The sequence below is a fragment of the Ursus maritimus genome, unplaced genomic scaffold (genome assembly GCF_017311325.1).
Source record: "Ursus maritimus isolate PB19 unplaced genomic scaffold, ASM1731132v1 scaffold_16, whole genome shotgun sequence".
In the NCBI taxonomy this organism is placed as follows: Eukaryota; Metazoa; Chordata; class Mammalia; order Carnivora; family Ursidae; genus Ursus; species Ursus maritimus.
In genome coordinates, this window is record NW_024424008.1 from 43,603,687 (window position 1) to 43,621,107 (window position 17,421).

General features: G+C 41.5%; 1 protein-coding gene and 1 long non-coding RNA gene across 6 annotated transcripts in view; one reads left to right on the forward strand and one right to left on the reverse strand.

The window, feature by feature from the left end:
* The window catches only part of CCDC15 (coiled-coil domain containing 15), a 71,329-nt gene extending 63,032 nt beyond the window's left edge, over positions 1 to 8,297 (reverse strand). For 4 of the 5 annotated variants that reach the window (XM_040631084.1, XM_040631086.1, XM_040631085.1 and 1 more), the window contains exons 1-4: positions 8,055 to 8,287; positions 7,504 to 7,692; positions 2,084 to 2,233; positions 1,344 to 1,535 (exon numbers count right to left, since the gene is read on the reverse strand). In XM_040631084.1, the coding sequence (XP_040487018.1) occupies positions 1,344 to 1,535; positions 2,084 to 2,233; positions 7,504 to 7,683 (522 nt within the window). In that variant the 5' untranslated portion in view covers positions 7,684 to 7,692; positions 8,055 to 8,287. Of the gene's footprint in view, positions 1 to 1,343; positions 1,536 to 2,083; positions 2,234 to 7,503; positions 7,693 to 8,054 lie in introns of all 5 variants that reach the window. The other variant, XM_040631083.1, reaches the window with a different exon arrangement.
* Positions 8,298 to 8,501: 204 nt separating this feature from the next.
* On the forward strand, positions 8,502 to 15,674 carry LOC121102909. Its single transcript, XR_005835033.1, has 2 exons — positions 8,502 to 8,688; positions 15,434 to 15,674. It is a non-coding gene; the product is annotated as an uncharacterized LOC121102909 (long non-coding RNA).
* The last annotated feature ends 1,747 nt before the right edge of the window (positions 15,675 to 17,421 follow it).

Genomic DNA, 17,421 nt, shown 5'->3' on the forward strand with positions numbered 1-17,421 from the left:
GGCAAAGAGAAAAAAATTTTTTTAAGTATTTCAATATAACATGTGCTTATAAAGCTTTTCTGTATTGATACTAACAACACAATCGGATTTGCTTCATACTTATGACCGAGCACATGAACAGTTATGAAACTTTTATTTTCACATAATCATCATTTTCTTTTTTCTTTAAAGATTTATTTATTTATTTTAAAGAGAAAGAGAGAGAGAGAGAGAGCCTGAGTGGGGGAAGGGGCAGAGGGAGAGAATTTTCAAGCAAACTTCCCCCTGAGCCCAGAACCCCACATGGAGCTTGATCCCACAACTAATGAGATCATGACCTGAGCTAAAACCAATAGTCCGGCACTCAACCAACTGAGCCACCCAGGCACCCCCATTAATCATCATCTACATTTTTGCTCTCCTCTCACTATCCCTAGAAATACATTTTAAATAAGATGAAGTATAATTCCCATAGCAGAGTTGAAGAATATGGTATTAACCAGACAAAAAGCTCAGGTATACCAAGGAGAGTTGAATGCATGGTGTCAAGTGATTTGAGTGGATGAAATAACAGATATGATAACAGATATGTAAGGGGTGCCTGGGTGGCTCAGTCAGTTAAGTGTCTAACTCTTGGTTTCGGCTCAGGTCACCATCTCAAGGTCATGAGATCTAGCCCCACATCAGGCTCCGTGCTCGGCACAGAGTCTGGTTGAGATTCTCTCTCTCCCTCTCCCTCTGCCATCCCCTAGCGCTCTCTCTCTAAAGTAAATAAATAAATCTTTAATAAATAAATAAATAAATAACAGACATGTAAAATCAATTACTAGATATGTTACATTTAAAAATTCTGATTATGTTGAGAGTTTACTATATTATTACTTGACCTATAGATCTATTTATTACGATAATCAGATTAAAGGACAGAAAAGAGGAAAAAGAGACAAAAATAATGTATGAAATGTCCCATATATGTACTGTACCTATTTGAAACAGAAGTTAGGAATCAATTCTGTTTATGTGCTACAAACAGAATAATTTACCCATAACACAATTCCAGTATAATTGGGGGGGAAAAAAACACCTCTGTTCTTTGACCCTAAAGCTCGTTCTCATAAGGTGTGACTCTTACACTTTGGCACCTTCCTCTAGATGATTCTAAACTGTCTTACCGAAAATAAATAAATTTAAAATATGTATAAAAAAATAAACATCATTTCACCATTCACCACTTTACAAAGGTAAAAAAAAAAAAAGGTAAATAAAAGTGAAGTTGAATGTGATACCTCCTAATCTCTACTTCTTATCTTAGATATGTCCTATATCTAAAAAAAATCATAGACATAAAATGAATATGTACTTACAGCCTGGGCTTGTTGTTGGAATAATTCATTCTGATTCTCTCTATCATCCATTCCATCCCCAAGCATCTGAGAAGGAGGTAACCTAGCACTTCCAATAGCAGCATTCAAGTTGTTTGGAAAAACACTTGTTCTTTTAGGAGTTAAATGTGCTGGATCTGAAGACTGCATGGCTATAGAGCCTTCTTTTTCTGCCTACATAAAGGAAGAAAGAGTGAGATTCTTCTAGTGAGGTTCCACTCCAAACCATTACAATCAAATAATGTCTATAAGTAGCCCCAAAGATTTTAAATCAGGGTCAGGGGTAGAAAGGGGAAAGCTTTAGCAGGCAAAGAAACTAACATTTACCAGGTACCTACTAAGTGCTAATAATTTACTTATCTAATTCTCATAACAACACTGTGAGACAAGTATCATAGCCCCATTTTATAGATGAAAAAACTACAGTCCACAGAGGATAAGTAATAAACCCACATAGCTAGCAAGCAGCAAAGCCAAAATTCAAACCCAAATCCAAAATTCTGACATTGTTTTTAACTATTGGTGAAAGCAAAAAAAATTCTTGTGAGTCAGAACAACACAAAGATAAAACGCGGTTTCTCTACATACAAATCTATTGCCCTCCCTAGCAATTATACAAAGCATGGAATCCAAAGAAAGTTAGATTCTGTTACTGCCTAATAGCTTATCTCATAACACACACTTTCCATTGAATCTTTACTCAGGTTCACTTTTGAACTTACTGCTTCGTAAGATCTCTGAAACTGCTGCTTTTTTCTCAGCCTGATTTGCTGATTTACTCGGTGTTTGACTTGTCTCTGAAAATGCTTCAGAGCTTCTTGTTTTTTTCTTAGCTGTTCCTTTAGTTCTTCTTCAATCATATATGCTGAAGTCTTGAAAGATGAAAGATAGAAAATAAACTTAAATGTCAGCAGTTTTTGCCCACTAGGGCTCGGTTGTAAGCACAAATCAGTCAAGATAAAATCCCGACAAAATAATTCAGTTCTTTAATCCAGATTTCCCAGCAGAGTAAGGAAATCACAGGAGTTCAGAGCTGATAATCTAGACATAGCTGGTAAGTACCAAAACCAAATCACAATTAAAAAGTAAAATTTGTGAACACTCAAATCAAATCTTAATTTTTCATTGAACTGATTTAAAATTGTCTTCATTAATTCTTTTTTTTTTTAAAGATTTTATTTATTTATTTGACAGAGAGAGACAGCCAGCGAGAGAGGGAACACAAGCAGGGGGAGTGGGAGAGGAAGAAGCAGGCTCCTAGCAGAGGAGCCTGATGTGGGGCTCGATCCCAGAACTCTGGGATCACGCCCTGAGCTGAAGGCAGACGCTTAACGACTGAGCCACCCAGGCGACCCTCATTAATTCTTCATGAACGAACTCAAACTTATCTTATGTCACACATTTTCTAAAATTGCTCACCACTCACTAAGTATGTCCTTTTGCTCACCACTCACTAAATATGTCCTATTACAAAATGCCTTCACGCTCAGATTTACGCTCCATTTTTAACCTAGCATGCCCTTCCCGTCTTCTCTATCTAGTAAGGTAAAGGCCTACTCATTCTTTAAGACCATCTGATACCCACTTACCTAGGACCTTCTACAATCCCTTCTTCTGAGCTCTCCTATGCTATACTACCTCTCATTCTTATTAAAATTAATTGAGAGCAACATTTCTCAAAATCCCCCATTAGATTAGGTACACTCTGAGGACAGGAAATGTATTTAATTCTCCTTTGTTTCCCCTACAGTATATAATACAGAGCCTTGAACATAAAGGTACTCAGTATTTACGTAATGCTCCATTCCAAAACGTATTCTAAGCAATCTAGAATATTTTATCCCATTTGAGTCCCTGATCAGTATTCACTTCCTCTGAGTGCTTTGAATAACAACCATAGGCATCATAATTAAAAGCAGTTACCGTTATTAAAGATCTGCTACAAGACAAGCACTTTAACTACATTATATCACTGAATCCCCAACACTACCTCCAATAGAAGGTATTCTTATCTCATATAGAATGATGAGAAAACTGGGGCTCAGAAAGATTAATCTTTAGTAGTAGCCCAAGATCCTATGGCCGGCAAGTAGCAGAACTAGAAGTTTCTCTGACTCCAATACGTATGCCCTATACTGTACCGCTTTTCTCTCAACTATGTTTCTCTTTCAAAAGGAATCTTCAAATTAAATAAAATCATACTCCTATTGAGCCCTTCTTCTAACACAGTGATTTCAAATTCTAGCTCAGAAGGTGCCCAAATATTTCATAGGCAGTCATTAACTCTCAAAATCAAATGAACTTAAATTCCAATTAAAATTAAATTTTCCGGGGTGCCTGGGTGGCTCAGTCGTTAAGCGTCTGCCTTCGGCTCAGGGCGTGATCCCGGCGTTATGGGGTGGAGCCCCACATCAGGCTCTTCCACTATGAGCCTGCTTCTTCCTCTCCCACTCCCCCTGCTTGTGTTCCCTCTCTCGCTGGCTGTCTCTCTCTGTCAAATAAATAAAATCTTTTTTAAAAAATTAAATTAAACTAAATTTTCCAAGAAATCTACCCCATATTCTATACAAGTATATACCATAGGAGTAGAGTGTACAAAACAAATATCAAAGAACAATCAGGTAAAATAATTCCAAAGGAGAGATACAGGTAGTAAAACCTGAACAACTGACCGAAATTAACTCAAGTCCCAGAAGATTAAAGCCATCTTGCTTCTTTTATTTCCATTATCTGTCTGCCCCCTCTTTTACCCCCACGCTGAGATTAACAAACATCTTATTGAAGTATATGATGGATTCCAAACTGAATCTCAACTGTAAACCAAAGATAAGAGTGTACCATATTTTAGAAACATATTTTTCTTAGCAAACACCATTGTGTAAGGCCACCAAAACCCAAAAACATTGTCCCACGTTCTGGAATGTTAGCAGATTCCCAGAGTCAAATAAATTTGAGAAATACTGGGTTAAGCAAAAATAAATACTGTTTCAATTGTACAACTAATTCCTCATAGACTTTTTGAACCCTAAAGACTATCCAAGGGGGCAATATAGAATGAAGTGTTTCTCACAACAACCAAGGAATATCTTTGGATAATTCACATATGATGAAACTGATACTTAGATTACACAGTAGTCTCCAAAGATGATCTTCCTTTCTCCCCACAGTGAATCAATCCTCCCAGTACTTATGCTTTTGTGTAGACATCTCCCACACTGAATGTAGTCTGGCTCTGTATATCCAACAGAACAAGGAAGAAGCATTGGCTCCATGACTTTTTCAGCAAGGTCACAAAGCAACTTCCACCTATAGCTCTTGGAGTGCTCACCCTAGGGGAAACCAGCCACCATGTAAGAATTCTACCCTAAGATTACCATGCTGAGAGGAAGCCCAAGCTAGCCAAGTAGAGAGGTCATGTGGAAAGAGAAAGCATCCAGTAAGCCCCTAGCCTTTCTAGTCATCCCAGCCCAAGTGCCAGATAAGTGAGTGAGAAAGCCAATTTGGACTTACAGCCAAGTAGATGCCAGATGAAGAACTAAGAAATCCAACTAACAAGCAGAACCCAGTAAACTTGTCTCAGATATCTCCAGCTATTTTAGCTGTCCCAACTGAAGTTTCAGACACCATGTTGCAGACAACCCATCCCCACTGTGCCGGGCTTGAAATCCTGATACACAGTATCTTTTGCTTTATGCCACTAAGATCCAGGTTTGTTATACAACAAGACATAACCAGATAAATTATAAAATAACGCAACAGCCATAAATGCTGATAGAACAGCAGTGTCTTTTGATGCTAATTTAATTAATGGAAGGGGAGGGAGGTCTGAAGCTACGTATTCTTGACGGCTCCTTGAAACTTTAGGGACAAAAATGATTAGGAGTTTCCCTTTAGAATAAGCATGATATTATGTCTATCACGCTTTAGAAGTAACTGTTCAGCATTTATTCTGAGCTGACAAGAGCTGCATCTGTTAATAAGGGTGGATTCCCCAGACAATATATGCTAAATCGGTAAAGAGTTCTATGAGATGCTTGATCAAATTGCCTTTGACTGGTACTGATCAGAATTTTTTAAATGAGGGAAAGGAGACATGTTTATATTCTTTCCAAGACCAGTATTTTGATTTAATGTTTGGGAACATGAGATTCAATTCTCTTTAACACAGAAAGAGAAAGTTTTGGTGGTTTTCAGGCATTTTGATGCTACATTACAAAGATGTCATAATTTCAGCAATGAAAAAGAGGTGTCACTAACTTAAATACCAAAATACCTTTGTACCAAATCTTACTGATTCTTCTGGGATAAATGTAAGACATTTATCCCTCTTCATTCCTACTTCAACTACCCTTTTTCAAGGCTTTCCCTCTTTATTCCTTATCATTAAGCAAGTCTTGATGCCATACTTCATGGCTAAATTGTTACGATTGCATCCTAATTTGTCCCCCAGGAGCCAATCTATCCCTCACCTCAAAAAAAATTTGAAGCAATTAACCTAGTCAGAACACTGTTTTATTATGAAATTCATCTGTAAATATTAAACAATGAATGACGTCAATCCCTTATCCAAAATTTCCTGTGGCTCCCTACAGCTCCTTTTTCTACAATCTTATCAACCACCCCCCTACTAAGCTTCCCACTCCAATCAATCTAATCTACTCTTAGAATCCTGATACACCTTGCTCACTTCCCACTCTCCCCACTCTTCTTGAGAGAATCATCCTCCTTCTCTAAATTCTTCATTAAACTTGCCTGTATCACATCAACTCAAATTCCTATCTTTCTTCTTTAAGTATTATAGTCCTACCATTTAATCATATACTACTTAGATTCTTAAAATCCTTTCTGGTGGGGCGCCTGGGTGGCTCAGTCGTTAAGCGTCTGCCTTTGGCTCAGGGCGTGATCCCGGTGTTTCTCGGATGGAACCCCGCATCAGGCTCCTCCGCTGGGAGCCTGCTTCTTCCTCTCCCACTCCCCCTGCTTGTGTTCCCTCTCTCTGGCTGTCTCTCTCTCTGCCAAATAAATAAATAAAATCTTTTTAAAAAAAAATCCTTTCTGGTAATAGGCAGAAGAGAAATAAATGAATATGTATGCACATACATAGAAAAAATAAAATGAATGAATATATGACATTGTTTTGTTAGTTAAGATTTACTTTAAACATGTCTCATTTCTTCTCTGAGATCAAGGACCACTCATATTTTTATCTTATGTTCAGCATTTTGTTGATACATTCAGAAGACCTTCACATAATTTGTGCATTCCATTTATTAGGCATTAAGATAAAGTTGGGGGCATGGTAATAAGATTTTTTTCCTGAGTTTTGGAAGCTCACACTCCATCAGGAAGAGTAGATATGTAAACAACTTACTATAATGTGGTAAATGCCACAATAAAATTCCAACAAATAGCTAAGGGGCACAGTTTAGTGAAAGCCTATCAAAAATATTCTTACAAAACTGTCCTCCTGTGTCAATCTGCACATACGAGTTATTATGTAAACAGGCACACGTGTAAACTTTGCAAAAGTTTCCCTTCATCTGAAATGTTGTTCCCTATTATCTGTACCTACAACATTTCCATTTTTTAAGGACTAACGTACACTATATTTCCACATTTATTCATTGAATATTTCCTTAAGACTTACTATATGACAGGAAAGGAATGAACAAAAAGTAAAGTTCCCTGTCCTCATGAAATTTATAGTTAAACTTTCTTAGAATCACAGTCAGAATTAAATCTGTTCTTTCCTTATTTTCTGTGTCTGAATCTTACTGAATCTCTACTACACACTTATTAACTTTAAGCAATCAATTAATGTTACATTAAGTGTGGCAACTGTCATCCCTACTACCTTATAGGGTGCCTGCAAGATGCTGACAGTGCCTATGTCTTGTGTATAGCAAGCAGTCAGGAGTCTGGGAAATAAACAGTTTTGGCAAATACATGTTTGTTCTACAATCCTAATTCAAGAACATACCTATTTATAACAGAAGAGAAAGGACATCTCCAGAAAGGACTGTTGATCTTAACTAGGTACCAGAGATTAGAGAAGGCTAATATGGGGGGTGGGGGGGAGAAAGAAAGAAAAAACAAAAATGGGGGAGGAACCCCACTACATTTGCAATAAACTGACACTCACATATGCTGGGACTTCCGAACTATCTGGCAAGGCAGGTTCCACCCATGCCCCAACTGGCATTATAGCCTGGTTCCTCTCAGCCAGCACTGCCAACACGTCCTTGCTCTTCAGGGGGTTTAAAGCCAGAGGCACCCTTGTGGTATTTCGAGGCTTCTTGAGGGGGGCCATACTTCCTGGCATCTGTGACTCCTGGGTAGGAGAAAGGAGAAGCTTAAAATTTTCAAACGACTGCGCTAAAAGCTCAACCTCCTAAGCCATGAGCACAGGCTCCAGAAAAGGAGAGAAGCCTTGGAGGAGGCAGTAGCCTGGCAGGCAGTAGAAGAATGAGAATTCTGGAGAAGGAAGGAAAGAGGAAAGAAGGGAAGAGAAGTGGGAAGAAATAAAAAGGAAAAGTATAAACACTGCCTTATGGAAAGAATGGGGATGAGACGGGAGTGAAAAAGGGATCTACTGAGAGAACGAAGGCTGTGCCCACCGGTGGCACCGCGAGAAAAGGGAGGAACGACCGCAGCAGCCAGAAGGAAAGGGGGCTGGTAGGGTGGGGTGGGAACCTGAGCCAGAGGCAGAGTCCAAATAACCGGTATCCGGTTATGGGGGGAAGCGCTGAACGCCGGAGAGTCCCGGGCCAGATAAAAGCTTGTTTCTGAGGCTTCAGGGGGTCCCACTCCTACTGAGATAGCACCGACCCAGTACCGGTGTTTCGCTCGCCACAGACTCAAACTATTCCGGGTACTAAGGTAACCGCCTCCAGTAAACCGCCACTTGGGGAAGGGCCGCCTGGCCCCGCCCCACCCCACCCTTCGGGGGCCTTGTATCCGCCCCTTCCGGTCTTGCGTCTCCCTCCCCGGGGCTGGGGAAGCGTGAGGGGCGGCACTTCGGGGGACCTCAAAAACGTCACTTCCGCTTCGTGTCCTACTGAGGGGGTGGGACTTGTGAAGGCGCGAGGAACTGGGCGGGAACTAATGGGTTCGCGCTGCTGCTGGGTAGCGGGCCGGCAGAGGTGGGGCTGGCTGCTGGTGCGCTTGTACTCTCGGCACCGAGACCAGCTCAAATCTTTGAGGAAAGGGTTACGTTGAGCTGAAGAACGCTGACTAGGAGGGACAGGGGTCCCAACAGAGGGAAGCAGAAAAGGATGGAAAAAGGTGGGCCTGGCAGGACTTCCTCGAGAAACAAACTAAGCTAACGGTAAATCATACCAATCCTGTGTACAATTCGTAACATAAAGGCTATTTAAGACATATTCTTATATTTGAACATCGCAGCCTCGCGAGCGGTCACCCTCTCTCCTCCAAACTGCACTGTAATTCAGGGACACTTCATTATTCCTGTGAAATATCCATTCATTCATTCATTTAACATATAATTGAGAGTTTTTTATGCACCAGTACTGTTCTGGGCACTGGAAATATATAGCAGTGAACAAAACAAATATCCCTTGTTCATGGAATTTGTAGTATAATGAGAAGAAACCGAATAAACACATGAGTAAGTAAATGTGTCTGACGCTGACGAATATTGTAGGGTAAGCAGAGAAAGAAGATAAAGAGTGTTGCAGGGAGAGGAAGTGAATTTAAATAGGATGACTAGAGAAGGCTTCACTGAAGGACTTTTTTTTCATTGTTTTATTTATTTATTTGAAGGGAACACAAGCAGGGGAGAGGAGCAGAGGGAGAAGCAGGCTCTCCGCTGAGCAAGGAGCCCAGGGCTCCATTCCAGGACCCTGAGATCATGACCTGAGCGGAAGTCAGACACTTAACCAACAGAGCCACCCGGGTGCCCCCATTGAGGTACTTCTGAGCAGAGGCTCCAATGCAAACTTCCATGATCTAATGGAACAAGCTACTATAATCGTCGAAGGAGAGTTAAATGTTCAGGTAGGGAACAGCAAGTACAATCTCTCCAAAGTAGCTGAGAAACAGGAGGCTGGTGTGATTGGTACAGAGTGAGATGGAGAGAGTGTTGGGGTAGGAGTCAAAAGTTAGGGGGTGGGCATTCATATAAAGCATTGTAAGCCATGGAAAGACATTGAGATGGGGAATCACTGGAGAGTTTTGAGCAAAAGAAGGCCATAATGTTAGACCATGACTTAAATTTTTAAAAAATCACTGTGGATGCTGTATTGAGAATAGACTGAATGAGCCAGGAGTAAAAGTAGGCCAATTAAGTAGCTATTCCAATAATCCCAATAGGAGATTACAATGCCTTAGATCAGAGAAGTGGTGGTAGAGATGGCGAGAAGTAGTTGGATTCTGGATATATTTGGGAGGCAGGACTTTTGGGACCTGTTGAAAGTTGGATATAGTTGTGTGTGTGTGTGTGTGTGTGTGTGTGTAGAGAGAGAGAGGAGTGTGTGTGTGTGTGTGTGTGTGGAGAGAGAGAGAGGAGTCAAGAAAAATTCTAGTGATTTTGTCCTGAGCAATTGAGAGGATGGAGTTGCCATTGCCATTTACTAAGATGGGGAAAATGGCGGACAGAGTATGTTTGGGAGGAAGATCAGGAATTCAGTTTGAGACAGATTAAGTTTTGTTTATCTAATTGACATCCAAGAGGATAGTATGATAAAAGTATCTGCAGAGAGTTCTGGTCTAGAAATACGACTTTGGGAGTTGTTAGATTATGGGTTTAAAGCCAGGAGATGAAATTAAATCATTAAGGGACTGACTCATACATAAGAAAAGAGGCCCAAGGACTGAGCCATGGAGTATTCCAACATTAAAGAGGCTGAAAAGGGGAGGAGAACACAAAGAGATTCGGAAGGATCAGCTAGTAAGCTAAGAAAGAAAACCAGGAATGTGTGATAGCTTGAGAGCCATGTAAAGGAAATGTTTCATTGAAGAGAACAGACCATTCATGTTAAATCCTGCTGATAGCTCAAATTGGATAAGGACTAAGAATTGACTATTGGGTTAACAATGTGGTCATTGATGACTTTTAAAAGAGCAGTGTTTTTGGAGTAGTTGGAAAGTGAAAGCCTGATGGGGTAGACTTAAAAGAGAAGGGGAGGAGGAATTGGAGACAGCAATTTTAGACAAGCTTTTCAATGAGTTTGGTTATAAAAGGACATAGGGGATGGGTAGCTGCAAGGAAAGATAGGATCACAGGATGATTCTTTTCTTTAAGATCACAGCATGTTTTTTATTGTTGGGAATTGTCCAATAGACAGGAAAAAACACAATGCAAGAGAGAGATGGGAGAATGTCTGCATCTATGTCTTTAGGTGGGCAGAGAGAATGGGATCTAGTGAACAAGTGGAGGGATTGGCCTTAGATAGCAGGAAGAGAAGTTCATTATAACAATAGCAGTGAAAGTAGACTATATACTGGTAATTGGGTAATACAATTATTACCCAATATTATTATGGGAGCTTATGGAAGTTCTCCTCTGACTGCTCCATTTTATCTGTAAAATATTATTGTAGCCAGCCTACAAGATGGTGTCTCATGGTCTCCACCTCCTGGTATTCACACCCTGTCTAGTCCCCTTTTGCACTATAACAGTGTTGGTCTGTGTAACCAATAAAATAATGGCAGAAGTAATGGTATATCACACCAGAGATTAGATTGTAAAAGATGCTGTGTTATTTCTTTCTCCCTCCCTCCCTCCCTCCCTCTCTCTCTCTCTCTCTCTCTCTCATTTTTTCTTGCTCTTGCTTTCACTCTCACTCAGATCACTTGCTCTGAGGCCATTTATGTCACAAGGAGCCCTGTAAAAAGGCCCACATGACAAAGTGCTGAAAGCTTCTGCCAACAGCCCTGTGAATGGTCTTGAAAGTGGATCCTCCAGCGCCATTCAAATCTTCAGAGACTGTTGTCTTGGCCAACAGCTTGACTGCAACTTCATAGAAGACCCCAAACCAGACTATGTTCCCAGAAACTATGTGGGATAATGTTTGTCGTTTTAACATGCTAAATTCGGGGGTAATTCATTACACAGAAAGTGATAACTAATACAAATAGGAATCAATTAATATAGAGGAAGAGATGTTGGAGGTCTGAGGAAGGAAGATAAGGTCCAAAGTAGTTGTGCAGAAGAGTAGAACCAGAGACTTGTACAATTGCCAGATGGCCTTAAGAATGCATGTGAGATTCATGATTATGAATTTCAAGTGAGACTAGTCAGCATGGTTGAGCATTTTTCTTCAGTTGCATGGTTACAGGCATAAAGTAGGTGAAAAAATTAATTTTAATCAGGGTTGAGCCTTTACCAAAATGTTACTCTCAAGCAAGAAATGAAGATTTAGGAAGTTGAAGAGAGATTAGTGCAAGGGAGTAATTAAATGACTGACCATGAAACTTAAAATAGGTTTTAAGGAAAGGGAGAACAAGTGAGATGTAAGGCACATTGTAAAGTTAGTAGGATGAGGAGATTGAAGGTTCCAGTGGAGGTCTAAGGTTTGTTAAAGCAGGATGCTGGAAGGAATGCCCTGAAAAGATAAGAGGTGGGGATCCAAGAGTGGGATGCTTGAAACTGAGGGTATGGGGGGCTCTGCAGATATCAGTACCGGCAAACTCCATGGTATGACCAAGGGAGGGAGTGCCAAAGTAAATTAAGATCACTGGAGAAAAAGAGGCCATAGAAATGAGGGGCCAAAGCATTGAATGGGCTGTTCCCAAGGTTATCAAAATCACCAAAATATATGACCAGAATAGTGTTGGTGAGAACCGGGAACAATAGTCTTCCAGGAATTTCGAGAAAATATCTGGAGGTTGGTAGAGGAGAATAACTTGGAAAGCAGTGAGTGGTATGGTCTAACAACATTAGATTCAAAGTGAGGGGTGAAGCTAAGAAAAAGGAGAGAGAATGGTTTATAAATAGCAGTGAGCAAGAAGGCAACCCATCCCACCTCCACCCAGAGGGATAGGTAGCAGGAAAGAGCCACCTTTTGAGAGGGCCAGAGGGAGATTGATTTGCATACCTCCAAACACACACACACACACACAAACACACACACACACACACACACACACACACACACACACGGCCCTCAACACTGGGGAGAAGTGTGATTAGGTAGCTCCTTGCTTTCTCTAAACCTCTAGCTCAAGGTCTGTGCCTCCCACTAGCAGCTGTGCCATTGGTTTCGTATGAATCTATACTCTTGTTATACCCAGGAAGCTTACATCTCGGGCTCTGCTCCCATTTTCTGACCTTTTCACAGGGTTTATCTTCTATATGGCCAGAGTTAGTTTCTCAGCAGGGAACTGTTTGCTCAGGAATGTCTCTTTTCTTTAGAAACTTAAAAGAATGCATGTTTCTGGCACCAGAGTCTTGAGGTCCTGTACCACAGAACTCCTCCCCAGAGCTGGATTAGCTCTGATGTGTACGGCTGGGGGATCCCTGGCCATCTCTGCACAAAGCCCTGAGTCACTGGGTCCTTGGCAGCAGTCCACTCCACACAGAACCAATTGTTTGATGAGCGGCGAGGGCAATTTGCTCTTTGGTCGCCATTATCCTATTTGTGGCTGACAGACCCACACTGGTAGCAGATCAGAAAACATGGTGACCAGTTAGTCCAAAGGGCCGACCCCAAGGAAAATTTCTCTAGAGGCAGGAAATCTGCCTATTCCATGCTCATGGGATCTGGATGTTGAGAACTCAACCCCAGGCAGCTGAGTCATACCTACTTTCACTCTCTTCCCCAAACCTGAATTGGATTTCCCAGGACTAAACAATGTTCTGGGCTATTTTCTGAAAGCAGACGATAGCACTGTCCTTCTTTGATCTTCTTCTTCCTTAGCCACCTCTGCAAATAACCTTCCTAACTGGAATCATTGGTGAGGGTCCTTCTGCTTGCCTATGCAGATCAGGTGTTTGCAGCAACATCTCATCATAAATGGCACAAGTAGCAGATCACTCAATTGTCTCAATAACATCTGCTATCCTGATCTTTGCAAAAGACTCTTTAATTTTGGATTAGAGAATGCAGAAGTCTTTCTCCTTTCTCTGGGTGAATGATTAAAATAAAATCAGCATATGAGGCTCAGCGTCTCTCCACATTCCGAAATACTCTTCCAGGAGGGACATAGAGATGCACTTCCCAGATCATTATTCTCTTCCTTTCCATCAAAGACACCTGCAATATTTCAAGGAGATGGTCCAACCACAAGTTAAAGTCCTTCTTATTCCCTGTTGACACTTTTGAGCCTCTGGAGTAAGCTAACTCTCCAGGCTACCCCACCTCCAGACTTTGTAAATAGGTGAGCAAATGAAGCTCTTTATGGCTAATGCCGATTTGCATTAGGTTTTATACTGTTTAGAATGTAAAGAGTTCTGAGATGCACAAAATAGAGAGAGTCAGTTGGTCAAGAGAAGAGAATGGAGCAGAGAAGCAGGAAGATTCAGAGTTACCTACACAAATTGATTCTGGAAGCTGCCCCAGTGTTTGGGCTCTCCTACTCCAGAGCCATACAATACGCCTCTCCTTTGATGGTAACTTCACTGGGTCATCTGTTCTGCGAAGCCAAAGAAGCTTGACTTTGCCTTAAAGTTTGGTCAAAATGATTTTATCTACCTATAGGTGTTATCTATATGATTCACCATACTTTTTTTTTTTAAAGATTTTATTTATTTATTTGACAGAGATAGAGACAGCCAGCAAGAGAGGGAACATAAGCAGGGGGAGTGGGAGAGGAAGAAGCAGGCTCATAGCGGAGGAGCCTGATGTGGGGCTCGATCCCATAACGCCAGGATCACGCCCTGAGCCGAAGGCAGACGCTTAACCGCTGTGCCACCCAGGCGCCCCTGATTCACCATACTTTTGACGGGTTTTGAAAATGTACCTCCTAAAATGCAAAAGTTGCTATCATTAAAGATACTTTAAAAATATGGTGCAAGTTTTTAAAGCAATGTCAGAAGAGGAATCTAAACAACGTTTTCTAGAATAAGAAGCAAGACACTCAAGGTAACTGTTTGGAGAAACCCAAGTCATTAATCTGTGGGTGTTCTGCTTTGATTGTTATAATAATCCACTATTAATAGTCACATCTTCTATATCCCAAACTTCTAGGGACAGTATATTAACAGTGCAGAGCACAGAGCTTTGGAAACAAACTTGAATTTATATTCTAGCTCTGTAATTTACTGTCTGTGGTTAAGTCACACAGTCTGAGCCTTTGTTTCTTCATCTGTCAAATGGGAGCAATAATTGGACTTTCGGGACTTTTCTGTGAAAATTAGGGTAATATATACGAAATGCATGATATGTAATAGGTTTTCAATAAATGCTTGCTAATTTTTTTTAGGGAATCAAGGTAGAAATCATCTTTTGTACCTTTAGAGGATTTTGATTTGTCTGCCCAGTGTCCCTGGTAATAGGTATAATAGACTGACCCACCTATGACAAGTCATAACCAATATGGGTCTTAAGTATTTTAATTCCGATTATCTGAGCTCCCCCCAAAATTTCATTACACAATACAAGAAACTTCTCCTTTTTTGCTTCAAATTGTTCGCACTGAACCTCTGTCACAACAAAGAGTCTTGACAGGGGCACCTGGGTGGCTTAGTCAGTTAAGCGTCTGCCTTCGGCTCAGGACGTGATCCCAGGGTCCTGGGATGGAGCCTGGCATTGTCTGGCTCCCTGCTCATCGTGGAGTCAGCTTCTCCCTGCCCCTCTGACCCTCTCCCCGTTGTGCTCTCTCTCTTTCTCAAATAAATAAAATAGAAAGAAAGAAAGAAAGAAAGAAAGAAAGAGAGAGAGAGAGAGAGAGAGAGAAAGAAAGAAAGAAAGAAAGAAAGAAAGAAAGAAAGAAAGAAAGAAAGAAAGAAAGAAAGACTTTGTTTCTCCCCCTGTTGAGTCTTGTGTATCACAAATTCTTCTTAGTGTCCCTGGACTCATTATTGGGGACTCAATCGTTCTCTTGCCAATTAGGCTTTGTTTTTTAGGTCCTCTTGTCTGCCTTATCCTTCTTTGTTTCACATCTCATTTCAGAGCCTTGCTGTAGTCTACTGACTTTTTACATCTGGGGCTGACTGAAGGCAACCTCGTTCTGGAGTGTCGTATATAAACACTAGACCAAGAAGCACCGCCGGAGTTTGGACTGGGCCAGCTTACAAAATGCAGGACTTTGAACAGGCCACTTAGCCTCTCTGAGCTTCACGATTGTCTTTGGAAAAAAAAAATTCCTGCCACATAGAACTGATAGATTAAATGAAATAATAATTTAAGCAGCAATGCGAATGTATTGGCAATTATACTTGCTTACAGATTGAAATATACCTCTCCCACCTGTATTGAAGCACCTGGACAGGAACCATGCCTTTTGTTCCTTTGCAATGTGCCACCTTTCCCCTTTCCCACACCCCACTTCTCTTACCTCTAGAACATGGAATGCTCTTCACACAGTAGGGAATCATTAGATGCTAGCTAGCTGATTTCCATTTCCGTGCCTCCCTCCCTGGGAGGAGGGGGAGAGGGAGAGGAAGGCAGAGGGAGTGTGGCAGCAAATCCTTCTGCAGGACATGGTGGGTGGGAGGACACCATTTGAGGATCTAGAAGAAGGGAAACAATGAAGGCTTTCATGAGCTGGGGTAACTGTGGCTTCCCCAGGATTTTTCAACCTGTTTTTATTTGAGTACTGAAGTTTTACAAGAACAGAACTCCAGAGATGTTCTCTGAAATGTCCTCACTATATCTTAAATAGGTCAGCAAAAGCATGATCTTTCCAATACTTTAATGCCCATTAATTTCCCCTCTTTGTTCCTCCGGAGAGTTGCTGAATAGGGCACGTTCAGCAACCATGGACACAAGCCTGAGTTCCTCCCAGTTTCTGAGGGGGCAGGAATTCTATTCAGAAGTCAAATATTTACTCTCAGCATAAAAGGCTTTGATGTTTTTCAATTGGCCAGCTGGGAAATGGGAGCACCTCGTCCCCACCTCACTGAACTTCACCCAGGACCCCTTGCCTTCACAAGATCACATACTTTCTCCCAACACACCCCACACTTTTTTGAGATACCATCTGTTTGCAGAAGGCTTTTCCTCTGAGTGACTCCTCACATTTACAGAAATCTGCAGGCAGCAAAACCAAGGTTCAGGACGAAGGCCCTGGGAGGGGCAGAAGGAGCCCTTTGACCCCATCTCCACTTTCTATTTGATATTTCTCAGGAAGGCTACCTAGGAGAACTTTAAAAAGGAAAAGGAAAGACAAAATGTCCTTTGGGAGAGCCATTCCTCGCTGTCCAGGTCCAAAAAAAAAAAGCTTGTTTTGTTCCAAAGAGAGCGAGCTAATCTGTCTCTTGTTCAGTGGTTGCTGGAGCCGCTGGGCCCTGCCTCCTCTCAACACAAAGCCTCACACAAATTCCTTGTTTCCCAGGCAATTTGCTGCAGCTCTACAAATTCTCTGGCTGATGTCGGCATCCTGAGTCCGCCCGCTCTCTCCGTTCTGGCAAACTGAACTTATGACAGGGACAACTCCGGCACCATTCCCGCATAGGTTTATGCAACCAAGAATCAAAAACAACTTCAGCAATCATCAGGGGCAACAGGGGTGGGCGGAGAGGGCCACCTTACATTCTGGAGCTTAGTCCCAGAGTTGGTGCTGGGGGCAAAAGACTAGACCAGGACCAAGACTTGCACATGGGAGGTGGAGTCCTACTGCTGAGCTAGGGAGGTGGTCAGAAGCCCAAGCTTTGCTGGTGATCAGTCTGCATTTCTGATCCAAGTTCTGCCACTGAGTAGCTACAGGACCTTAGTGCGGTGCTAACTTCTTGGAATTTGAAATTTTCTTGTTTGTAAAGTGGGGTTATAATGTCTACCTAAAAGGGCTATTGGGAGAATTAAATGAACAAATAGATATAAAGTGCCTGAAAAGTGAGAAGTAGCTTACACACACACACACATACACACACACACACACACTGATACTAGTTTTCCATGTTGCATAGCAAGTTGCCACAGATCTAGGAGCTTAAAGCATT